We start from the raw sequence: 26453 nt of genomic DNA, 5'->3' as shown, positions 1-26453 counted from the left end.
CCCCGCAGCTCCGCTCCCCCCGCTTCCTGCCCCCCCTCCTCATTCTCCAGCTCCGCCAATGCTAGCGCAGCTGAGCCCCCGTCCGGCCCCCGCCTCCCCACCCCACCCTCAGGGCCAGGGGCTGCAGTCTCAGCCCCCCCGGACCAATGCAAACGAAGCGCCAAGCCAGCAAACCAGGTCCCACTGCCCCTCCCTCCCCGCCGAGAGGCGGCGTGCGGACCGGGCGGGGGGAGGGGGACTGAGGGGTGTAGATCTGGGCCCCCAGCCCCAGCTTTCGATGTATACCAGTAAGTGAAGCGGGCTTCGGCTACCCTTCAGAGCCCACCTTTGATGCGCGAAATACCCAGAAGTCGCCTGCCGACCGCCTTCCCGCTCCCAAGCCTAGAGAGCCCGGGGTCCTGGCTGGGGGCAGGCCTAACCTCCGGAGCCGCTTCTGCACCCCGCGCACCCACCGATCCAAAGGGGCTGGCGCGCCCGAGAACTGGGGAGAAGAGGCCATCGTCCAGCCTCTCCCCCAAATCGCACGCCGAGCCTTGTGCCCCGGGGAGCGGATAGTCAACAGCTCAGGAAGGCAGCAACATAGAGGCAAGGGCGATGGACAGGAGCAGGGATCCCCGCGCACCCCAGCAGCCCCTAGAGAAGTGAGGGTACTGGAGGGTCGGGGAGCGCCCTTCGGCCTCTTGAGGCTGGGAGCATCCCCCATCGCCCCCGAGCGCTCGGGCAATAGGCCCCGCGGGCAGGCCTTGGCGCTTTGTCCGCGGCTGGCCGGAGGATGATGCCGCGCGCGGGTTGGACACCGAGGTTCGCCTGCCGGGGAAGCGCGACCGCCGCCGGGCAGCCCGACTTGGAGCTCTGAGCCGCAGGCACCGCGTGTGCGGGCGGGAAGTTCCCACAGTTGCAAAGAAGGAGCGAAGTATGTGTTCCAAACTTTTCCTCAGTTCCAAACTCCAAACTGAGCGCTTCCATTAAGAAAAGCGGGGGGAGGGGGCAAGCATTCTGGGTATTAGCATGCAAATGAACGGGCCAGGCTTCCAGCTCCACTCGGGATTCCCACCGCCGCTCGCCTTCCCTGCGGCGAGCCACGCGCGCCTCGGGGGCTTCCTCGCGTGGCGCCGCGGGAGGATCCGAGTTCGAATTCGGGAACTCCGCTGACTGGTTATGTGTTCTGGTTCCAGTCAGCTGGCCTCTCCGAGACTCACAGTTTTCCTAATATGTGCACTGGGGGTGGCAGCACCTGTCTCAGGAAGTGATGAAGACTCGAAGGTCGTGGCTGCACAGCCCCTAATTCTGGGCTGGATTTCTCTCCTTACACACCTCCGCCCTTCCTAGGGTGTAGTAGGTGCCAAAAGCCTGTTGGAGAGAAAAGATGAAGCTTAGAGACTTGAGGAAAGTTCTTGAACTCAGAGCCAGGCTATTTGTGTTTGTTCTAAGCCAAAAATAGCTGGGTCACCTCGGGCTAGTGCCTTAACCTCCCTGAGCCAGGGCTCAGAGATTCTTGAGTGGATTCTGGAACTGGCCATTTTGATGTTTCAGAGTGCTGCAGGGAGGAGCCACCAAAAAAAGATGAAAGGGATCTGGTTATTGAGTGCCCATGCTAGAGCACATCCTCTCTCCAAGGTAGAGACATAACTATTTCCAATCTACCGCTGAAGAAAGGGGGAAATGAGTGACTTTCCCAAGGCCACACAGATAGTGGGAGAACCAGGAATCCAACTGGTTAACCTGAGTGTGCCCCTTCCTTACCAGTGGCGTCTGAACCCCCTTACTGGCTCCTCATGGGACGAACTGGCTCTCAATCTGTCGTGCTTAGAAAAAGGTGCTGTGACAGGCTTCATCCCAGAGGGTTCGCCCTATGAAAACAGGTACACAATGCTCTGAGGAAAACGGAAGATGCATCGACTCCATTTTTAAGATAGAAAGTCTCAAGCTGAGGGAACTTGAGTGGCCTAGGGTGCCACCATGGCGATACAGCCAGAGACATCCAGATTCAAGTTCTGTCCTCAGCTGCATGTCACCTTAGCAGTATAATTGGGGGGGGGGGAGCATGCTATAATGATCTCTTGACCTTCAGCCTTGCCCATCTCTTAGGCTCCCAGAATTCCATTCTGTAACTTCAGGCTACAGGGCATGCTTACAGGACACTTAATTTTTTTTAATTGAGGTGAAATTCACATAAAATTTAACCATTTTAGTGTGTAATTCATTAGCATGTATTACATTCACACTGTGGTGCAAGCAACACCTCTATCAAGTTCCAAAACATTTGTTACCACAAAAGAAAATTGTGTACCCTAGGCAGTCACTACCCAGTCCTTTCCTCCAGCCTCTGGCAACCACCAGTCTGCATTCTGTCTCTATGGGTTTCCCTGCTCTAGATAGTTAATATAAATAGAATCATACAATATTTGAACTTTTGAGTCTGGCTTTTTTTACTTACAATTTTTTCCAGGTATCAGTACTTTATTCCTTTATATGGCTGAATTCCACTGTATGGGTACCCCACCTTTTCTTGATTCATCCATTCATGGCACTTTGGCTATTGAGAATAGTGCTGGTATGCATATTCGAGTACAAGAATTTGTTTAAGTACCTGTTTTCAATTCTCTTGGGTATATACCTACAAGTGGAATTGCTGGGTCATATGATATTACTATGTTTAACTTTTTGAGGAGCCCCCAAACTGTTGAAAACAGCAGCTATACCATTTTACATTCCTACCACACAGGTGTTTTTTGTAAGTAATTTTAGAGCTAGTTAAACCTCCCATTTTATGAATAAACATGGTGAGGCCCAGAGAGGTTAAGTAACTTGTCTAAGGTCACACAGCAGGGTCCAGACTAGAACCACACTTTCCTGAGTTTCTGGCCTTCCATGTACTAAGAGCCTTTCACCTGCCATTAAAGACCCAACTACCCTCTTGAGCATTTATTGATTTATTTGACAAACCTGTCCAGTAAGCAACTGAGTTAACCGTATTTATGAAGTTCCTTTTCCCCGCTCAACGTCTGTTGAAAAGCCTACAACACCCTAGCCGGTTTGGCTCAGTGGTTAGAGCATCGGCCCTCAGACTGAAGGGTCCCAGGTTAGATTCCAGTCAAGGGCGAGTGCCTTGGTTGCAGGCCCCATCTCCAGCCCCGGTCCAGCACGCACATGCGGGAGGAAACCAATCGATATGTCTCTCACACATTGATGTGTCTCTCTCCCTCTCTCCCTCCCTCTCTCTCCCACTCTCTGTGAAAAGCAATAGAAAAAATGTCCTCAGATGGAAGGAGGGAGGGAGGGAGGGAGGGAGGAAGGAAGGGAGGAAAGGAAGGGAGGAAAGGAAGGAAGGAAGGGCAAAAGCCCATCGCCATGTTCCCAATTTCCAGGCTGCACCTCGAAGAGATGCAGCACTCACAATCCCTGTGTCTGTCTCCTGCTGCTGGCCTGACTGGCCCCTTCTGTTGTCATGGAAACTGCACCTCTGTTTGGCTGTGCACCAGCTGGACAATGAACTGAGAGCATCCTTGTCTCCCAGGCTGAGTGGAGCTGTCAGGGCTATTCAGTTGCTAGATCTGTATTTATTGAGCACATACTAGGCAACAGGTTTTCGGAGGTTTTTTTTGTTTTAGATTGTTAGGAATATAGCAGTGAACAAGCTAGACCATGGACCATGCCCTCAAGGAGCCCATAGCCTAGGGGAGGAGATAGACAAAAACCCCACAAAGAAATAAAGGCTTTTCCTGGCTCACCTCCCCAGTTCTTCAAATTCTCCCATCATTGAAAAATCCTACTGAAATCCCACTTCCCCTGGGGCATCCTTTCCAGGAGCCCAGATCCAAGTGATAGCTCCTCTCAGCTCTCAGAGCTTTAATTTATTCACTTTTTAAAAATTTTGCTCTTTTTTTTTTATCAAGGTATAATTGACATATAACATTATATTAGTTTCAGGTATACAACATAATTCAATATTTATTTCCTTTTCTTGATTGTAAAAATGCATTGCAGAGAAAGTAGTAGATACGTGAAAACAAAGAAAGAAAAATATTCCTCTGTAAGTTCACCACCAACAGTTAAGCACTGCCAACATTTCCTTCCAGTCCTTTTCCCTTTCTAAATATGTATGTTTTTGTTTTCACATAATTGGGTCCTGTTTTCTATACTGCTTTGTAATCTTGTCTCATAACAATTTATTTTCCTTCTAATGCGATTCAAAGTTCCCCGAGAACAGGGACAGGGCGTTGATAATAAACAAACATATTTTGAACACTGTGCCAGCCATGGTACTAAAACTGTCCTTGGTTTACCCTCTGTAATCCTAGTAACACCCACTCTGGGATTCTCATTTTACAGATGAGGAAACTGAGGCATAGCCAGGTGAGGAAGGGGAAGGGATGACCCAAAGCATCTGAAAGACAGAGTGGCACCGGGACCTCAGCCTGCCTGTGGGGCCTTCCCGCAAACCCAGGCTGCCAGGCTTTGTTGAGTGATTGGCCATGAGCCAGGGACCCAGCTGGAGGCGGTGATGGAGGGAAACACGGGAGAGGGGCACCTTGTTTTTGCCAGACAGCAAGAAACACCCCACTCGCCTTTATCGGGCTTACTTAGAAGGCATGTGAAGCTAACCCACCTCCCTCTGACTCTCTTCGGTGCTAGGCAGTGTTTGGCTTCCTAATAACAATAGTGACAACACCATTCATTGAGCAATATTGGCACCTCGTGCAGAAGCAGAGCTCAGGGTGTGGAGCCAGACAGACATGAGTTCAGGTTGCACCTCTGGCCCTTGCTGACAGAGGAGCTCTGGGTGAACTGTGCCAGAGTTTACTTAGTGCCCCCAACCTTCCTCTGAGGGGAGGATCATTGCCCGCTTTTTATAGGTCAGGTAACTGGGAAGTTGGACGGTTCGTCCAAGCCTGCACAGTGGAGGGTGGAGACACAGTCCTCCCTGACTCCAACAGCCAGGCTCTCTCCGCTGAACCCTGAGCTGCTTTTGTTTTTTGAAATTGAATTTCCTTTGTGACTGGGAAGAGTGTTTAAATCATCTGCCTGTTCTGGAGGCCCAGCTCTTTGAGTTTCATCGAGGATCCTGCAAGAGGCAGAGGCTCAGAAGTTCCTGCCCCCCAACCCCAACCCGGGTTATCTCTGCCAGTCTGTGCTGTGGTCTTTGAGAGATGACAGGGACGCTGTGGGCCACAGTTTATCATGGGCCATGTTTCCTGCTTCTGTGTCACCAGCAAGACCTTAACTCCCTTTCAGTTAATCAGCAACAAAAAAGAAAAAAAATTCTCATATGCAGTTGTTTTATATTTTCTACATGCAAATCTATGAGGGTTTTCTTTTTTGTTCCTGATTAACCGAAGGAGAGTTAAGGTGCCACTGGTGGCATGGGGGCAGGAAACAGGGCAGATGATAAACCATGGCACTCTCATTCTCACACACACACACACACACACACACACACACACACACGAAGGGCAAATGACCAACTGCAAAAAAATGGCTACATTTGACAGAGAGAGAGTCAACATCCTTAACATAAAAAAATTCTTAAAGATCGATTAAAAATAAACACCCTGGGAAATTAGGATATTTCTTTTACTGGTTTTAAAACATTTTGTGAATTTGAAATTTTCAAAATAAATTAATTTTAAAAAGAGAACTCCCTACTGCAAAACACTGTGAATGTACTAAATGCCACTGAATATTACACTTTAAAATGATTAGCATGGTGAATTTTATGTTATGTGAATTTTACCTCAATTTTTAAAAAAAAATTTTTTTAAGAATACCTTATAGGAAGAAATGTGCAAAGGACATAAGCAAGCAACTCACAAAAGAGGATATGCAAAGAGCCTGTAAAAGCCAAATTCTATTTCCAAAGTATTAATTGATCTCTGTTTAAATGCAGCTTCCTTGAAGAGGCTGCCCTAGAGACCCTAAGTAGTTAGGTCCTTCTGTTATGTTTCCAATAGTGCCCTGAGCTTTCCCTTGCCTCTTTCCCAACAGCTCTGACACCACTGCTCCTCAAGGTAATAATTACCTCTTAAATTGTCTTTTTTTTTTCACTAGACAGAGGGGACTATCTCGTCCCCACAGTGTCTCCACTGGCCAGCATGGCACTTGTAAATATTGAGCACCTACTAGGCAACAGGTTTTAGGAGGTTCTTTTGTTTTAGATGTTAGGAATACAGTGCATATTTTTAAAAATCATTTGTGGCTATCAAGTTGTGAAATATCTTGCAAACTACCATCATGGCTGGCTAGAGCAGGGAAGGACCCAGTGTTCTCATATCCTGCTGCTGAGAGGGTACCTTGCTGCAACTTTCTGGAAAGTGGCCTGGCAATGTTTTAAAAGCCTAGGAAATACACTTACCCTTTGACCCAGCAATTTAATTTGTAGGAATCTGGATGAAATAAGCACAGCTGTGCCCCAAGATATAGGTTCCAGAATATTCGCTGGAGCGCTGTTTCTAATAATGAAAACTGGAAACCATCTAAATGTTCAACAGCAGGGTCGGTTGCTTGAACAAAGGTGATGGTGCTTGGGCTGAATTAAGCTTTTAGTTGAAGATTCCGGGTCCAATCACCAGCACTTTGTGTTAGTTAGCACAACCAGACTTGAGAAGGCAGAATGATCCCTGAGTCAGTCCTGTCCCCCCGCCCTTGGCACAGGACACAGAACCTGGCACATGGTCAGTACTCAATACATTTCACGTTTGTCGTACTGAACTAATCTCAATGGAGAGACCACAAGATGTGGGCAAAAATGACCTCTTAAGAATGTCCATGCTGGGTCTCTACCTTAGGCTTTTTCCAGAGCACTGCTCTTCTCTGAGGCTCCATTTCCTTATTTTTGAGCTGGCTCAAAAAACCAACAAAAAAACCCAAGAGTAGCTCTCATTATAATGGCTAGCCACAGAGATGGCCAGCCTGGTCTGGATACAGCCAGACTGCACACAAACGAAATCTTGAACTAACACTGGTGGTTGGGTTAAGTAGGATGAAGAAAAAGAAAAGACCCTATCATTTTTATTTTTAATGTTTATTTTTTCCATAATAATTATTTGGAAAATAAAGAAAAACAAAAAATTACCCACAGCCCCAACCATCCAAACAGAAGTACTAAAATGTTGGTGTCTTTCTGTCTAGCCTTCCCCCTCCTCAATTTTTTAAATTATAATGAAATGTACATAACATGAAATTTATCATCCTAACCCCTTTTCAGGGTACAGTTCAGTGGTTTTAAATGCATTCATAAGGTGGGCACCATCGCCACTATCCATCTCGATAGCTCTTTTCATCTTCTAAAACTGAAACTCTGTATATCCATTAAATAGTGACTCCCCATTCCCTTCTCTCCCCAGACCCTGGAAAGTACCATCTACTGTCTGTCTCTAGGAATTTGACTACTCTAAGTACCTCAAGTAAGTAGAATCATACAGTATCTGTGGGGTTTTTGATTTTGTGTGTGTGTGTGTGTTTCAGTGTTGTTTTTTTTATGATTGGCTTAGTTCACTTGCATAATGTCCTTGGGATTCATCCATGTTGTAGCATATGCAAGAATTTCCTCCCTTTTTAAGGCTGAATAATATTCCATTATATGTACATACCTGTTTTGCTTATCCATTTACTCATTGATGGGCATTCGGATTGCTTCCACGTTTTAGCTGTTGTGAATAATACTGCTATGAAAATGGCTGTACAGATACCTTTTTTCTGTACAGATACCTTTTTTCTATTTCAATACATAGTTTAAAAAAAATAATACTAATGAATACATACAATTTTATCCTGCTTCGTCATTGTACCAGATGTCACGAACACGCTGCATGTGAACACCGCAGATGGAGGTAGGTATGCCTGTAGGCAGCTTCACGTTTCACCTTAAACATTTCTATAGTGTTTTATTTTTATAATGAAAAGGGATTACTTGTATAATTTGAAAAACAAGGAAGAATCCATGAGTACTTTTCAAGTCATTACATAAATATTAAAAATAAAATAAGTAGCCCTGGCTGGTGTGGCTCAGTTGGTTGGGTGTCATCCCGTGCATGGAAAGGTTGCGGGTTCGATTCCCAGTCAGGGCACATGCCCAGGTTGTGGGCTTAATCCCTGGAGCGGGATGTGGGATGGAAGTTCCCTTCTCACATCGATGTTTCTCTCTCTTCCCCCCCTTCCTCTCTCTCTCTAAAAATCAATAATAATGATAATAATAAAATAAGTACATATTGTTTTCACTGCTGTAAAGCTTACCTACCAGGTGGACTGTTGTACCTTGAATCTTTAATGGGTTTTCTATGTTGGACATTTAGGTTGTATTCTTTTACTTTTCTTTGTTTTTATAGTCAGCACTGAGATAGACATCTTTGCACATCAAATGTAGCAGAAGTTTTAAAACAGGCATCTGTTTTTATACATTGGACTATGTATAATACCCTTTGACTCAGTGCTGTGTAGCCCTTCCCTTTGGATATCTCCACCCCTATCCCCGTTTCCTTAAATAAATTTAATTTTTCTTTATTCACCATCTGAGATGGATATTTAGCCTCCGGTGCGCACCACCAACCTTAACCTCTCACTCATGAAAAATGGGAAGACCTGACAATACTGGGCCCACATTCCCACGACGCGCTGGGCTCTGGCTGCCCCTTTGCTGCGGTCACTTCCTCAGCTCTGGAGTTCCCATTTGGCCCACACACCCCACCAAGTTACACTGGGCCCTGGAGTTACCTGAGTTTGAGACCTTGATCTAGGTCAACTCTCTCATTTTACAGGTGAGGAAACTGAATCCTAGAGAGAGGAAGGGACTTAACAAGGGTCACAAAGACAGAGATTCCAGCTAGTTTCCAAGGTCCAGCTACTAGTATGTGTTTCTTTTGAAGCAAAAGCCTTGGCCAGAAAACCAGGACTCCTGTGCCTGAGGTGAAGGTTGAGAGCCTACCTATGCCAGGAGTCCAAGAGCAGTTCCCCTTGGGCTGGTGCCTCCAGAATCTCAAGTAACCTGACACTCCACCCACCCCTTCGCTCCCCTTCTCCTCCCCCTCCCCTCCCCCTTCCCCTGTCCATCCCATTTCCACCCCCAAGGGTTTGGGAATCACCTGGCACTGCAATATGCTACATGCTTACTCAGAAAGGACCAGCTGCCAGAAAAGAAATACCCTGGGGCCTTTCTTTTTTTACCACTCAGAATTTGGCTATAACTTGTAGGAAGCCCACCCTGATCCTCCATCTTCCCTGATATGATCTAATTCTGATGCTTCCCTCATCACAGCATTTAACACTGACTTGCAAACAACAACAACAACATAGCTACCGTTTGGTTAAGCATTTACAATACGCATAATAATATTCTCACTAATTTCTGTAAGAACCCTCTAAGCCTTGAGAATTAAATTCCCCCAAATCTCATAGCTTGGAAATGGGTTCAGACCTCCTTGTCTGACAAGAAGCTGATGCTGTTCCTATTTTCCGTACCTCAGTTGCTAGAAATGGATTTTCAGAATCAAGTGAGACCTGCCCGAAGTCCTGAGGATGTGGGTTTGCTCCATCCCCTTGACTTTCCAGCTTCTCCATGTGCATCATGCAATGTGAGGTCTGCACAGATGGGAGCTGGGGGGTCTCCCTAGGAAGGAACCTCAAGGGGCTTGGCAGTGTTTTTTGTAAATGAGTACCTTGAACTGAAAGCTTCTGCTTGTATCCTCAACTATGACTCACCATTAATGGCCTTAGAATGACACCCCAACTTCCTGAGCCAGTTTATTTAGATAAACTCCGGTAATTTATATAGTTATTCTTATTTTAAAATCTAAATTTTGGACTTCTGAATAAATTTCTGTTGTTTTAAGCCCCCTGCCCAAAGTCTACTTATCTCCGACACCCAGGAGAAAACTCCTTGTGAAAACACCATTGGCGCCACAAACTGTCTCCCTCTATTTCTAGTGTGAAAGGTTAAGGTCGGCCGTGCTTAGGCGGATAAGTAGCATCTCAGATGATGAATAAAGAAAAACTGAATTTATTTAAGGAAAGGGGATGGGGCACGGGGATATCCAAAGAGAAGGGCTCGCCTTAGCTGTTTTGCTCAGTGGTTAGAGCGTCAGCCCGCAGACTGAAGGGTCCTGGGTTCAGTTCGGGCCAAGGGCAAGCACCTCGGTTGCAGGCTCCATCCCTGACCCTGGTTGGGGTGAGTGAGGGAGGCGACCAATCGATGTGTCTCTCTCACATCGATGTTTCTCTCTTCCTTCTACTCTCTCTGAAAAGCAATGAAAGAAATATCCTCAGGCGAGGATTAAAAAATAAATAAAGAGAAGGGCTACACAGCACTGAGTCAAAAGGTACTGGGTCCATGATGGCAGCAAAAATATATTTAGGATGGTGAAACAAGGAAGGTGCATGGAAGATGTAACAGGAGAGCTGAGGCTGGGCTGTTTCAGGGACCTTGGAGACAGGTTCAGGGGGTAAGCCCAGGATGAGCTGCCACTGCCCATTGCTCCCCTGGTTGCAGGTCTCTCGTGGGGTCCCCTCAGAGGGAAGAAGAGGGATAGGGATGGCGGCGCTGGAGTGCTCCTCTGGTGGGGAGCATGCCTGAGTCCTTTGTCCTGAGAATATTTATCTCTTTCTTGCAGGTGGAAATCTTAGGGGAGGCCTCAGGGGAGGGTCTCAATAGACTATTCATGAGCTTTCCAGGTGCGCTCTTTCAGGGTGGTGGTCTCCACTGATTGGTCGGTGCCAGGGCAGGGGGTCATTAATCAATGTAGCTGGTCCTGAGGCAACTAAAGTGCCACTTCTCTGGTTTTGCTGGGCCTGGAGCTAAAATACAGCTGAGTCCTAGATGTTATCTTGAGGGAGGAAAAGCTCAGGGGGTCTAAACCCCATGTCCAGCGATATGCTGGGGGAAGATAGGTTGCCCTGGGGACAAGGTGGTTTTCCCAGTTTTGTCTCTTGCTAGGCATCCGGGGCTTTCTGCCCTGGTGGGTTTCTGTAACTGGGTTTCTGTACCTGGCCCATCTAACAATGAGCATCTAGAAACCTAGAAAATTTCCCATATTTAAGTGTTCGGTAAGTAGTCCGAACTTTTCAATAAACGTCGTGCTGGTGAAATGGAACAAGCAAGTGGGCCCAGTTTATCATCCCTGGAATAGCTCCTCTCAGAGAAGTGCTCTGACTTACATTTGCCATTTTATGTGCCTGGAAATTGCCCCCAGGATTCCCAGGTGGGCCCTTCTCTGCCAATGGGATATAATATATGACCCTGGGCAGCCAGGTCAAATGCTTTGAGCCTGCAGGCTGTACCCCCACCACAGAAGTGCTCTGAGATGGGGCCTGGGCCTCAAAACCAGTCCCTGGTAGCTTCCTAGAAACTCAGAGCTTTCTTAGAAAGTCCTAGAAACCCCTGCAAAAGCCCCCACCTATATAGCAGGCTCATCTGACCCACCAGACTCTGGGTGGTCAACAAACATTTTTGTGGTAAGTCAGAACTTGGATTCACAGGAAGTAAGCCTGGACAGAGACCCAGATTGGGAAGCAATCTGCCCCAAATCCAGGGGGACCCAGATCCCTGCTAAAGGGATAGTGGTTACTAGGGAGCACTGAGGAACCAGGCAGGCCTGGGTTCAAATCTTCACTTTGCACTTGCCAGCTCCTGATGTTAGACCTTTTTCTAGCTATATAAATCTGTCCCATAATCCACTTTTGTTTCATTCCTCTACACCGTTGCTTCATTTCCTTTATTAAGAATTCCCCTTTCCCTACATTTTCTCTTCTAAAAAACATCCTGCTTGTTTTCAATAGTCAGCTCAGATTTCAACGCCTCTGAAGACTTTCATCCATCTGTTCATTTGAATAGGTAATACATTCACAAACACATTCAAAGTTCAAGTGGAATGAAGTCTTTCTCGATCTCTGGCCTTTACTCCAGTATCTTTGATCTCTCCCTCCATTAACCTGCCTTAGTGTCCAGCATGGGATCTTGAAGTGAATGGGGAACAGTTGTAAGATTCATCTCTTGGATGAAACTATACTGCCATTCAAAATGAACTGGAATAATTTTGAAAAATATTCACAAGTTGTTGTTGAATTAAAAGAGTAGACATCCTACTTCATACAAAACAGTAGGATCCCATTTTTGTCAGGAAAAAAGAAAGTACATAGAGAAAAAAGATTTGAGGAAGTATAGTAAAATCTTACCAGGGGAAATTTAGTTGGGGGGCAGAATTACAAGAGTTTTTTTTACTTCCCTTTCATGTTATTCTTAATTTTCATAATGTTCTACATAACCATCTATTCACTTTGTAGTCATTATAAAATAAGTTCTTTACACTGTTGAATCTCTTATACTCTTTGACCACCTAACAAGTCTGTGTGATTGGGAAAGTGAGGATTATTACTCCCATTTTAGAGATGCACAGACTGAGGTTAAAGGAGGGTCTAGGACTTGCCCAAAGTCTGAAGCTAAAGCATGGAGCCAAGACTCAAACCTAGATCCTCCTAAGTCTTGTTCTTTGCTTCCTTAGGGGAAACCTCCTGTCATTTCCTGTGTTCTCCTAGGCATGCACATGTGGCATCTAAAGATTGAGTAAGTTGCAGAGAGGCCAGTAAAAACAGACATGAAATGACAACTTGAATAGGGCTGGGGGAGCTTTGTCTGATGTTGACTTCCACATGCACACAGGCATATGTTGTTTTAGTCAAAGCTCTTTGCAAAGATCTATTCAAACTAGCTTAAGTGAAGAGAATATGAATTTACCGGAAGGGCACTGTCACATCTCACTGAACCCACAAGTAATGGGGCCTCAGGAGGCCTGGGAAAGAGTCAGGAGTCCTGAAAATCAGTTAGAGCTCTTTTGGTTGCAAATAACAAAGTCAACTCAAGCTCTGTAAATAAAAAAGAACTTTATTTAAAAGACACAAAAGTGTCCTCTGGAACCCACAAACAGGAATGGCAGCAGGCCCAAAAGAAGGGAGAATACTTTGGGGATCAAGGAAATCCTTTCTGTCCATAATTTGTCTCCAGTGTGTTTTTCTCAGGCTGCAGACAAGATTTGTGCTTCTCTGGTCTGGATGGAGAGAAGACATTCCGTTCCCCAGCTCTCCAGTGTCACATGTGTAGTTCCAGCCACACAGAAAGACTGGACCTCTCACCAAGTTCCCCAGGGGAAGGACTAGAATTGGCTAGACTTGGATCCGCTGCCACGAAGGTCCAGTCAGTTACGGTCAAAGACAGGATCCCATGGTACAAACACAGCTGCCGGGAGCCAGCCCTCGTTTCCTTCTCTTGAGCAATCTTGCATTCTACAGATTGGCCTTCTCTATCTACCCGGGCACATGGCAGAAGATGGCTGTACTGTTGTTCCTAAATTTTGTCATGTGCCTCATTCCATCTACTCTACAAACCAACTGGAACTGCTGAGCTCCAATGCTGAATCTTTCAGAGAGAAAATTGGATGAGACCAGCTCAGGTCCCTTATAAACCCTGGTACCATCCCCCTGTGTCCAGGAGAAAGGGAGGGGTCCTGTCCTACCAAATGGCTGCCCTGAACCACACTGTGTGTAGAGGGCAGTTCTCAGAAAATGTGGGTTGTTATGAACCAGGCAGATACCTCACAAGATGAGGGATCTTCCTGATGCAATTACATGTCATGAAAACATCAGCTTGAAAACATCTTCATAAATGAGGGGCTAGCTTTACTATCTTCCACTAAAGCCCCAGAAAAACTGGGGTGTCTTTTTCTTTTAAGGACATCAGGATTAGAAAGCTGCACACTGACTAATTCAATTTGGCCAGCATATTGAGCAATTACCTTGAGCTGTGCCAGGCCCTGACCATCCAGAGATGATCAGATATCATCTCTGCTCTGTAGATCCCGCCCACCCCTGCACCCAGTATTGTGTTTCTATCAGTCCAGTTCATTTAGAAATCTGTTCTTTCTGACACAGCCTGCTTTGGAACTTCCATCTGACTGCATTAGGAGCTACTAAATTGCAGGAATTCATCTGAGAGTTGAGATCACAGGAACTAATAATGTATTTGATCTCCTTACTCCAAGTCATCATTTTTTAAAACAAAAATATTATGAAGACCATTGACAGTGGTGAAATTGATATCCGGTTGGGATTTCCCAAGCAGCCTCCGAGGCCTGTCATTATGGGGTGGAATCTGGGCCAGACACACTTGTGATGCTCTCCAGGGTCTGCCTTGGCTTGTCGTGTTATTAATGGTTCTGCCGAAGACATGAAGGGAACACATTCCGTGTGGAGCCAAGTTCTGATTCTTCCATTTACTAGCTGGGCCACTGTGGATGGGGCACCTCCTCTCTTTGAGCCTCAGTTTTTGCCTCCTAAGAAAAGGACACCCTCTTTCAGACCAGCTGCTCTTACTTCTGGGAGTAGTGGGGGATTTCAGTGAGCAGCAAAAGAAAATTTTCACACATTGCTTCATTAGATAGTCTGAATTAACTACCAAGAGCTTCTGTTTCTCTGGATGTTTAAAACAAACAAACCAAAAAACTTAGAGTAGCCCTGGCCTGGTAGCTCAGTTGGTTGGAGTGTTGTCCCGATAGGCCAAGGTTTAGGGTTTGATCTCTGGTCGGGGCACATGCAAGAATTAACCAATGAATGCTAAGTAAGTGGAACAACAAATCTATGTTTCTCTCTCTCTCTCCCCACCCTCTCTCTCCCTCCCTCCTTTCTTCTTGCTCTTCTAAAATCAATAATAATTAAAAAACTCAGAGTAGCCCGGCCGGGCGTGGCTCAACGGTTAAGCGTCGACCTAGGATCCAGGCGATCAGGGTTCGATTCCCGGCCAGGGCACATGCCTGAGTTGCGGGCTCGATCAATGACTCTCTCATCATTGATGTTTCTGTCTCTCTCTCTCCCTCTCCTTTCCTCTCTCTGAAATCAATAAAGATATATTAAAAAAAAACACCAAAAACTCAGAGTAGAACAGGCAAAGGCAAATTAAGAAAAATGCTGGGTATCAGCTTTTAACACGTCCAGGCACGTGTTGCTGCTAATATCATCTTGTACTAAAACTAAATAAATGGCGCTGCTGCCTCAGCTAGGTTTTTTCTTTTCTTATACCTTGAGCCCGTCTTTCAAAAGCAGAGATCCTAGGATTTCTCTCTTGGCTGCTCCCAGGGCCGGCTATAAAATTTGTGGGATCCTGTGCAAAATGAAAATGTGGGGCCCCTTGTACAAAAAGTAGAGGGAAAATGCTGTTGAAAGTAATAACATCTAAAGCTTTTTCCTTTCTTCTGGGGTCTCTCTTTCTTGACTTGTCCCGATGCTTTTTATTTGCTATTTAATGTCATTCTAAAGACAAGAAAAAATAAAATTTTAAATTATTAGCATGAATTTTACCATTTGTGTTTATATTATGCAATGCCAGTTTTGTTTTTTTGTTAATCCTCTCCTGAGGATATGCTTATTGATTTTTAGAGAGAGGAAGAGAGAGAGAGAAACATTGATGTGAGAGAGAAACATCCATTGGTTGCCTCCCACACCTACCCTGACCGGGAATCGAACCTGCAACATAGGTATGTGCCCTGGCCAGGAATGGAACTCGCAACCTTTCGGTGCACAAGGTGATGCTCCAACCAACTGAGCCACCTGGCCAGGCCTTCCCCATTTATTGATTGATTTGTTCAATCATTTATATCAGTTTGGACTCATGGATATTTATAATTTATACTTTGGGTTATAATCCAATATTTCCTTATCATCTTGTTGCTCAAATTGTTCCAGCTTTGGCCAAGGGGAGCTTGTAGTAATAGGATTTTATTGGATGGGGCTTTTTGTATTTTTATAGAAATTAAGTAAACTGTACATATTATTCTATAAATTGATTTTTCACCTAAAAATAAAGTATTATGTATATCCTTCCTAGAAAAAAATAAGGATCTGATGCATTGTTTTTTTACTAGCTATGTAATATTCCATATTGTTCCATTAATATTATTCCATATGCATATTGAATTCTATGTTCCCCTACTGATGGACATTGGCTTGTTTCAGGCTCTTTTTTTTTTTTTTAAACTATAAACAATACTGCCATAAACATTCTTGTACTTATATAGGAATTATAGCATAGTTTCCCCAAAGTGGGAATGCAGGGTCAAAGGGCATGTATGTCTTAAATTTTAGTAAATATTACCACCTTGTTTCCAAAAGGATTGTCACAATTCACCTTTCTAGTAGCGAGGAATAAGGGTCGCCCTTTTCCCACATTCTTACCAGCACTTGATGCCACTGCTCTATTTTTATCAATATGATAGGAACAAAATGCTATCTCATCGTGTCTCTCATTGTAATTTCTCTGGTCAGTAGACTTGGTAAGCAGTTTTTCATATGTTTATTGACCTTCTGGGTTTCCTCTTCTTGGAATTGCCTGTTCATATCCTTTGCTCCCTTCTCTGTGGAATCATTTATCTTTTTGTTATGACAATTGTACAGGCTTTTTTGTATAGCAGGCGTTGTAAACCTTTGTCTTTCATATGTGTTGGAAATATTTTTCCAATTGTTCATTTATTTCTTACTTTGCTTTTGGTGTCTTCTTCAGTAAAGAAAATATGGGGTTTTTTTTAAGTTAAAATTGCCAGTCATTTCCGTTAAGGCCTGGGTTTGCCTTATTTTGGAAGGCTTCTCTCACCCAGAGGAAAGGAGAGGGAGAGGGAGAGAGAGAAACATCAAAGATGAGAGTCGTCGACGGGTTGCCTCCTACCTGCCGTCTGCTGGGGATCGAGCCCCAACCCAGGCCTGTGCCCTGACCGGGAATCGAACCACGGTCTCCGGGATCGTAGGTTGGTGCTTAACTGCTGAGCCACGCCAGCTGGGCTTGTTGTGTTCTTTCAAGGGTTTTGAAGTGGAGTTTCTTTGTTGTGTGTGTGTGTGTGTGTTTTCCCTGGAAAGTGGTTAAATTACTGGTAAACCCTGTTCCTATCAGGTTTTTTGTTTTGGTTTGTTTTAAAAAAGGCTGGCCATTTAAGTAGGTTTGGTTTTAAGTTTTGTTTAGGAGAGTGTCTTTTGGTTTTGTCTTTAGTCCTAGGACATGGCCCTTACACTAGGACTTAGTCCTTAATCCTAAAGCATGGCCTTTTGGGGGGTCTCAACTGAATGCCCAGAATGCTTAGCACGTCCACTCTGGCTGGGCTTGAACCCCTGCGTGTTCCAACACTGGGCAAACTCTGGTATTTCTAGTCAGCTCTCAGCCCGGAGCAGTGGCTCTGAGCTGAGCTCCCCAGAGTCTCACTCTGTACATGTACAACCCACACCCCAACCTTCTTTGACCAAAAACTCAGAGAGCTTCCTCTGTAGAGACCTCTGCCTCCTTCCACCCGTTTTTCCCCTTCTACCCCTGTGGTGCTCTGCACTCCTCTTCTGAACCCTGACCTGCACACTCCTGCTGCTTCAGCAGCCCCAAGCAGTGGCTTCTGTCACTTCAGCTCAGGAAGACGGGGCCTTTGCTTGGGATTCACCTCTCTCCTGGTAGCTGGGAAACTGTCCCCAGGCAGGAAGCCAGGACAAACACGGAGCTCATCTTGCCTCTTTCCCTTTTCTCAAGGATCAGAGTCTATGTTTCCCGTTTTCCAAGGCCTGAAAACAGTTGCTGATTCAGTTCAGTTTTTCAGTTGTGTAGAATTAGAGGGTTCGTTGGTCATTATCTCAAGTCCTACTTTCTTTGCCATTTTGTGAACATCTTTTTAGAGGTATAATGAACATACAATACATTGTACGTATTTAAAGCGTACAATGGATGGGTTTTGATTTACGCATATACCCTGGAACCATCATAGCAATGAAGAAATGAAGATAAGAAACGCATCTGTTACCCCCAACGTAAGTTCTTGTTCTTCAAGATTGAAGACACCTCAGCTGTAAACCATCTGAAACGTGTGCCTTCTAAAATGATTGCTACTTAAGTTTCAATCTCTTTTATAGTTATTAGACCATTTAGGCCTCTTTCTCTTCTTGAGGGAATTAGAGTATTTTATTTATTTTTGCCAGGAAGTCATTATTTCCCAGGGACTTTTCTAATTATTTGCTATAGAGTTAACATACAGCCTTTTGTAATTCTTTTTTTTTTTTTCATCAAATCCTCACCGGAGGACATGTTTATTGATCTTTTTAGAGGGAGAGGAAGGGAGAGAGAGGGGAGATAGACACACTGATGTAGGGGAGGAGCATCAGTTGGCTGCCCCCCAGAGGCGCCCCAGCTGGGAATCGAGCCTCACTCGTTTTGGAGCCGCTGACGCCCCAACCAACCAGCCGTACTGGCCACAGCTTCTGTAACTCTTTTAATTGCTATTATTAGTGGTTATATTGCCTTTCTTATTTACGATTATTGCTTATTATTATTATTTTTTTATCCTTTACCCCTTACTCAGGCCTGCCAGGCTGTTTTTCCTTTCTATTGTATTGGTCCTTTCAAATCCTTTCACCTACTTTTGACAAATTGTTATTTTTTTTTACATTTTAGATTTATTTATTTTTAAGAATTTACTTTCTACTTCATTTTGGTTTACTTTTACTATTTATTTTGGTTTTCTTGTATGAATTTTAAAATTTGAATATTTAATTCATCTGTCTTTTTTAAAAAAGAATAAGATCCTTTAAGACTACACAATTTCCTGAGTACAGTTTTAGCAGTATTCCTGTGGTTTTGGAATGAAGTATTTTATTCAGAAGATTATAGATGATTTGAAATTTTACTTTTTGTTTTTATTTATTTAGGAGAGTGTTTCTTGATTTCCAAGTGGTTACATTTTCTCATATCTTTGCTGCTGATATTTAATTTTATTGGATTATGTTCAGAGAATGCAGCCTATGTAATTTCTACTATTTGGATTATTTGGAAGATGTAAAAAATATTCTCGTGCTTTTTTTTTACTACCAGTAAATGGTTTTTAGTATATTCACAAGGTTGTGCAGGCTACCACCACAATTTTATAACATTTTTATTACCTCAAAAAGAAACCCATACCTTTTTTTAAAAAATTTTGTTTTTGTTTAAGAAACCTATACCTTTTTTTTTAAAAAAAAATAACTTTATTGATTTCAGAGAGAGGAAAGGAGAGGGAGAGGGAGAGATAGAAACATCAATGATGAGAGAGTCATTGATCAGCTGCAGCCCGCAACCCGGGCCTGTGCCCTGACCGGGAATCGCGCCCTGATCGCCTGGATCCTAGGTCGACCCTTTAACCACTGAGCCACGCCCGGCCAGGCAAGAAACCTGTACCTTTTGACAGTTATCCCCATGCCCCCCAAGTCCTAGGCAGTCATTAATCTACTTTCTGTCTCTATAAATGTCCCTCTTCTGGATATTTCATATAAATGCAATCATATAATATGTGGTCTTTTGTGACTGGCTTCTTTCCCTCAACATAATGTTTTTAGGATTCATGTATATTGTAGCAAGTGTCAGTACATTGCTGAAAAAGATTCCATTCCTTTTTATTGCTGAGTAAGACTCCATTTTATGGATGTAGCACATTTTACTTATCCATTCATTAGTTGATGGGCATTTGGGTTATTTCTATTTTTTTTACCTATTATGAATGATGCTGTTTTCTTTTCGTTTTCATTTATCTGGCATATCTTTGACCATTTATCAATCTATTTTCATTCTTTTATTTTTAACCTTTCTTTGTCACATTGTTTAGGTGTTTTGTTTTGTTTTCATATTTAAGATCCAGCTAGATTTTTTAAAAAAATCCAATTTAACAATGTCTGTTTTTGAGAGCAGAATTCAGAATTTATTGTATAATCACATATATTAGATGCCATTTCTTTCATCCTATTTTTATGTTTATTATTTATTTTACTTTATTATTTCCTCCTACTCCTTTCCTTGCTTTTGCTGCCTTAATCACATTTCCTGATACTCCGTTATTTTAGAAGCTCTACTGTACTTCTCTCTCTTTTTAAAAATCCTCATCCAAGGACATGCTTGTTATTGATTTGAGAGAGAGAAAGATCGACGCGAGAGTGAATCATTGATCGGGGATTGAACCTGCAACCTGGGTATGTGTCCCGACCAGGAATCAAACCTGCGACCTTCCAGTACATGGGACGATGCTCCAACCAACTGAGCCATACCAGCCAGGGCTCTACTGTTCTTTTCAATTCTACCATGGTTACCTTCCCAATGCTAACATCATAATCAAATGTATATTTATTAAAATATCACAATTAAATAATATCTAAGCCTTTAGAGCACATTTATTTTTCTATTCTCCCCAACTCTCAATGCTGAACTAGACTGACATTTCTAGTCCAGGGTTTTAATTAGACTTCTTTTTGGTTCAGTTGTTTTGAGCCTATTTAGAACAAACAATACAAGTTTTTTGACATTTTTACAACTTTCTCAAAAGAAGGCTAAGGAAGGAAAGTGAATTATCTTTGAGCAAAGTAGTATTTTGCTCTTTAACCAAAAAATGAGTGGCCATGTTGACCACATCCACAGTCTCAGGTGAGCAGGACATGTGTTGATGATCAGGAACGATTTTCTGTTTGGGGATGTCCTTAACATCTACACTCTCACTCCATCTCACTGTCACTTGTGGAGACCACAGATGTGTGCTGTGCTTCTCTGCTCTGCTTCTGCTTACCTGCCTGAGCTGGTTTCTTTCTTTTTTCTCCGTCTTCCCAGGCCCATCTATTCCAGAGGCCTTTTCTGACCCAAACCAGATGTCAGAGCTTCTTCCTTTGAACCTCACAAGCTACCTTGTTTATATCTTTTCTGACACCTCACTGGGCTTTGTATCACTGAGGTTTGGGTGTTTGCATATCTTCACCCCTCTCCTCTTGTCTTGGGGTGGGGGGAAGGTATCTTGTCCTTGTATTCCCATAGCCTAGCACAGTCCCTGACACATAATGGATACTGAGATGAAAGGACTAGAAGTACTATATGGGTCAAGGAATTAGACACTCGAATGAACAAAGGAGCAGACTTTGATTTAGTGAAGACTTGAGACAAAGTATTTTTAGAGAACTGTCTTCATCGTACTCCAGATATACACATTCTTGAGAATTTCCTTTCTAAAAGCAAAACATTCATCACTCACTGATGGTATTAATAACTATCCTTCATCTAGGGCTTCCCACTCTTTACTGCTACACTATCCTGGGAGTTTAGAAGCTAAACTTAAAAAAGTGATAACATGGACTTTTCATGTGTCATTAACCTTTTATTTCTCATGCTATCAACCAGACCCAGGTGTTTTAGCTCTCAATTTCTATGGTGTCTGTAATAAGGTATAAATGCTCACTTAGAAGAAGAAAAAATTAAATACCTTTTCTGCTTCTTTAACCTTTTTTTGGTCTCCTTGCTTTTATTTCTATTTGTTTAATAAGTATGTTTCAAGAGCTTGCTGTAGCTGCGCTTATACTGGTGCTGGAAATACATCCTGCTCCTCCCTCGTGGGCTCAGGGGTTAGTGGTGAGTCACACAAGTCAACAAGCAGAGTGATTGCACTCTGCTGGGGCGAGAAGCTATGAGGGAGGAAGCCAGAGGTGGGCCCCTACCGAGCCAAGGAATGCTTCTTAGAGATGGTATAGATTGGAAAACCATGAAGATGAGGGGAACTTAGCCAGATATGGGTGGTGAAGAGAAAGAGTGGGAGAATAGTATACTGAGCAGAAAAAACCAAGTCTGAAGAAGTATAATTACTTCAGAGTGGTTAGTGTCCCAGCAAGAAATAAAGCTGTTCTGTCTTTCCTCCGTTTCATTTTTAATTTTTATTTATTAGAAACACAGTGCCAAGATACTAGTGGTTCAGCCATCTTGCAAAACAGGCCCTCTGTTGTGGTTAGCACCAAGTAGACCTGGGCTAGCTATGGTTCTTAGGAGCCTAAAGCTTGAAGGCCTGGCCTTGGCCTCCCAACCTAGAAACTTCTTAAGTTCAAGGACAGTGTCTCTGATTTACTCTTCGCTCTGTCCCATCCTGGTACAGTGCCAGGCAGCAGTCGGAGCGCAGTAAATATTTGTTGGGTGGATAAGATCGCCACCCAGGACCCAGGGGGAGGTGAATATTACCCTCTGGCACACCGTCCACAGCTTGGGGCCCCCAACATGGATCCTGGGATGTCTTTGAGCAATGAAGTAGTTAACTCAGCTAGTCTCCCATGACAGATTTGCTAAGGAGAACCTGCTCACAGAGCAGTGATGCCCTTGATCTTGTCAACCAATTAATTCCTTAAGTAGTCCAAGTTAGGGAAGGCCTGCTGATTTGATTTTATCTGTCTTTTAAGACTGATCTATGATCATATCCCATTCCAGCTGGACTTCCTCTTCCCTTCTTCCCTCCTCCATTACTGATGGTTCGGGATCTAATTACCTCATCGCCCCTTAATTTATTTATGAAAGGGCTGAGGTTAAAGAAAAGAAGAACCAAACTCCTGGGCCCTTTAGGGACCTTGTATAAAAGCTTTCCTTTCTCCATTCCCTCCTTTATGCTCAATAAAACCTTCTTTTCTGTCTCTGGCAAGTTGGAATTGTTCTTACTTACAAATTTAAATAAATAAACTTCCCTCCTGGGGCTGAGTGGAGGCCAGCCATGTGGGTTAAGCCTGGCCTGCCATTCCCAATGGATCAATCAATCTATCAACAAGAATTCATTGATCCCACAGGCAGCAGATTTCAAAACCAGCACACAGCTCCTGGATGTCTGGGCTTCCTCTTCACAAGACACTTGGGGAAGCGAGCAGTGTTTTGAAATTTTTAATTTTATTATTACACAAATATTACATGGATACATTCAGCTTTTAAGCAAATCCAACGAAACAAATGTGTGGAGTAACAAGTTAGAGGCTTTTTCCCTTTCCTTCATCCCATCCCACTGTAAGAGGTTAAGCGTATCCTTTTATTCAGACCTTTAAACAATGCACTTTCATACATGTACACTTATATAAACATCTAATTTAAAAAATAACATAAATAGGATCACAACGTAGGTGCGGTACTTTTTTTTTAAACAATATATTCTGGACTCCCATTCAGGCCACACAAATGTACACTTTAATGGCTGAAATAGTATTTCACAGCATAGAGGGATCATTATTTATTTGTCTCCTTACTGATGGGCTTTAACATAGTTTTAAAATTTTCAGTATTACAAGCTATGTTGCAAGTACCGGTTCTCTGGGAATTACCCACTTAATCATGCATTTATTGTGGGCTCACCATGTGCCATGCACTCTACTTGGGGTTGCAGGTAAACAAAACAAATACCTAAATGTAGTTGTGAGTGATGGAAAAGGAGCATTTCTTTTTTCCAAGAGGGGAGACAGGTTGAAGAGCGGTCTCTACATCAATCCAGGGGGCCAAGGAGGCCGCCGGGGTGTTCCGCCAGCATGAAAAGGGTCTTCAGGACCCGTGAAGTGCTGGCGAGAAAGAGAGGCGGAGGGCTTGGGTGCACTTTTCACTGACGCCCAGGGTCTGAGGGCTGCAGGTCTGGGGGGCTGCAGCGAGGAGCAGGTCACCCACACCACGCGCCAGGCCCGGGCCCAAGTCCGGCGGGGCGGGGCGGGGCTGGGCGGGGCCGAGCAGCGCGCGACCCTCAGCGCGCTCTGGGAGGTATGGACTGAGGTGGCCTCTCTGGCCCCAGCTCCCGCGGGCTCTATGACACCGCGTTGGCTCGCGGGACGGGGCGGGGTTGGCTGAAGGCGATCTCGCGGTCAACCTCGTGCGTAACTCTCTCGCGAGAACTAGGAGATAACGCACTTGCGCACTGTAGTGCCTGGTGGCTGTGGCAGGTCTGCCGGCGGGTGTGTGAACCAAGACAGTGAAGTGTGGGGGTTACTGCGCCCCCTCGTCTCGCCACCATGAGCAGCACCTTAGCCAAGATTGCGGAGATCGAAGCCGAGGTAATGGGCGCAACTGGAGCTTCACTTTCCTTCGGAGCGTTTTTTCTTCGGCCGTGTAGCTCCTGCCTAACTCCCCCTTCAGCCGCGTCAGGACTGGGCCGGCGTTCCCCGACTTCCCTCAGCCCAGACCGGCGTCCCTCGATGCCCCTACGCCCCAACCCGCGTTCCCTGACTCCCCTTAGCCTGGACCCGCATTCCCAGACTCCCCCGTGCCCAGGTCCGGGTTCTCTGACTTCCTTCTGACCAGGCCCGTGTTCCCTGAACGCGTCCTCCCGCGCCCGCGTTCCACACAGCTGCACCGTGGTTGGTATATCCTTGTTCATCTCCGGTTCGAACATTGTTGCTCTGTTTTTTTCTTCCTTTTTTTTTGGTGAGCAACACCGAATCCTGTTTCCTTACTACTCTGACTGCTGAAGTACTTCAGTATCTTTCCTTATCATCCCTCCAAACCCCACCTTCCCTTGTCTCTTCTTTGATGATGCCTTTCCCCTGGAATAAGATCTGGAAGTAGATTGACATCTGTGGTAGTTGTTGATTTCACCTGGATTGTTGTATGATTCTATTGCGTGAAGCGCTCAGAGCTCTTTAAACTTCGAAAAGTGGTGACCTTGTGTCACTAGGGGCATACCAGGTACAAGCAGTAGAAAAGGAATTAGCAGATAAGTTTTAGTCTAATCTGTGGACACTAATTGTAATGACCTTGGTCGTGTCTCCTCTCTACGGACCTCAGTTGTTTGCTCTGTAAGGAGGGGAATGGGCTGGGTGATGGAGAGAATGGATTTAAGTCTGACTAAAATGGGTATCGGTATACTTACTTTAGAGGGACCTAGGGGGGAAAAAATTCATTTTCTCAGAGCTGGGGGAGCATTCATTCTTGATATTTTACCCTGTAGGAACTGCTTCTGATTTATGGCTGTGATTCTTCTCTTATAGATGGCTCGGACTCAAAAGAACAAGGCCACCGCCCACCACCTAGGGCTGCTTAAGGCTCGCCTTGCTAAGCTTCGCAGAGAACTCATTACTCCAAAAGGTGGTGGTGGTGGTGGGCCAGGAGAAGGTTTGTGTTTTTTTAAACATTGTTTTTCTCTGGTGTAATTTTCATAAAAATAATACATATGGTTTAAAAATAATTTTTAAATTTCTATCAAAGTAGATTTATATTTTCTAAGCCTAAATTCTTGAATTGTGTTTATTCTGCTGGTTTCAGAGGAAAATGAATATTGTCTGAGTGAATTAGTGTTTTATTTATGTATATTTTCTACTGATAGATTTACATCAGTTTACAGAAATATGCAAGTATATATGGTTGACAAGATAAAAAATAAGGATATGGATACAAAGGGAAACGAAGGTAGGAAGAGTAAGTTGAAGCCAAGAGCAATAAGGTTAGGACTAAAAGTAATGTCACGGTCTGTACACTTTCTAGAGAAGGGCCACACATTTGACTTTGAACCTGTCTACTGCCATTGTAAAAAAAAGAAAACCCAAATAGTCCATTAAACATCATGAATTGCTATAGGGGGATTTTGCATGCATAAGTTCTACTCTAGAGGTGAATTGTAAAAAAAATAACAGAAATAGGTCCTAGAGAGATAGTTAGCCAGAATGTGAAAGGATTATGAGTCTCAACACTCAGGAATAACTTCCTTTTTTTGATATTTTTTGATGTTTTAGGTTTTGATGTGGCCAAGACAGGTGATGCTCGAATTGGGTTTGTGGGTTTTCCATCTGTGGGGAAATCAACATTGCTCAGTAACCTGGCAGGAGTGTATTCTGAGGTGGCAGCCTATGAGTTCACTACTCTGACCACTGTGCCTGGTGTCATCAGATACAAAGGTGCCAAGATCCAGGTGAGTCAGTCCTGCAGGCCAGGGAAGGGAAGAAATCCATTCTTTCATTCATTTAAAAAGCACTTACTGTGAGCTTTCCGTATGCCAGACCTGATCTTTGCTCTATCAGGCTCTCATTGTCTAGCGAGGGATACAGAGCAGTAAAGACAGTACTACTGTGGGATATTGTCTGTGAAAACAGAGAGAAAGAAGGGACTACTTTTTCATCTGAGGATTGGGGGTAGGGGAGGTCTGGTAAGACAAAAACTTATGTAGAAAGTGTCATTGGAGGTGGGTCTTAAAGTTCAAATAGCACTTTAGCAGCCAGAAAAGGTAAAAGGCTATTTCAGGGAGTTGTAATGGTGAAAAGCCTACTGTGCTGAGAGCTTAGATGTGAGACAGGGAGTGTTAGTAACTAAATCTGGGAAGGTAGATTGGAGTAGAATTAAGAAGGGCCTTGTGTACCTACTAAGGAAGTTGAATTTTATCTTATACATAAGCAGGAGCCATTAGAAACTTTTAATAAAGAAATAATATTGCCCTAGCTGGTTTGGCTCAGTGGTTAGAGTGTCAGCCCACAGACTGAAGGACCCTAGACAGGTAGCCCAGTTGGTTAGAGCATCGTCCTGATGAGCCAAGGTTGTCAGTTTCATCCCGTGAGGGCACATACAAGAAACAACCAATGAATGCATGAATAAGAACAACAAATTTCTGTTTCTCTTTCTCTAAAATAAAAATGAAATTTTCTTTTATATTTATAAAGCCGTATGTATAGGTAAGTATACTTTT

The 26453-nt window shown here is 44.1% G+C and overlaps 1 protein-coding gene across 5 annotated transcripts in view; it reads left to right on the top strand.

Moving 5' to 3' along the window:
- Positions 1-838: 838 nt before the first annotated feature.
- Positions 839-26453, top strand: part of DRG1 (developmentally regulated GTP binding protein 1) — a 36508-nt gene continuing 10893 nt past the window's right edge. For 2 of the 5 annotated variants that reach the window (XR_013997792.1, XM_081122871.1), the window contains exons 1-3: positions 23670-23835; positions 24769-24892; positions 25510-25685. Coding sequence is in view for 4 of the 5 variants with exons in the window: in XM_081122871.1 (XP_080978997.1) it covers positions 23794-23835; positions 24769-24892; positions 25510-25685 (342 nt within the window). In the remaining variant the exon portion in view is untranslated. Of the gene's footprint in view, positions 914-1786; positions 1863-5989; positions 6009-7343; positions 7404-23669; positions 23836-24768; positions 24893-25509; positions 25686-26453 lie in introns of those variants that run through there. The other 3 variants (XM_081122873.1, XM_081122872.1, XM_081122874.1) reach the window with 3 other exon arrangements.

This window comes from Miniopterus schreibersii, assembly GCF_964146895.1.
Source record: "Miniopterus schreibersii genome assembly, chromosome: 20".
NCBI classification, from domain to species: Eukaryota; Metazoa; Chordata; class Mammalia; order Chiroptera; family Miniopteridae; genus Miniopterus; species Miniopterus schreibersii.
Note: the sequence above shows the minus strand (reverse complement) of the source record. Positions and strands in the feature narration are given on the sequence as shown.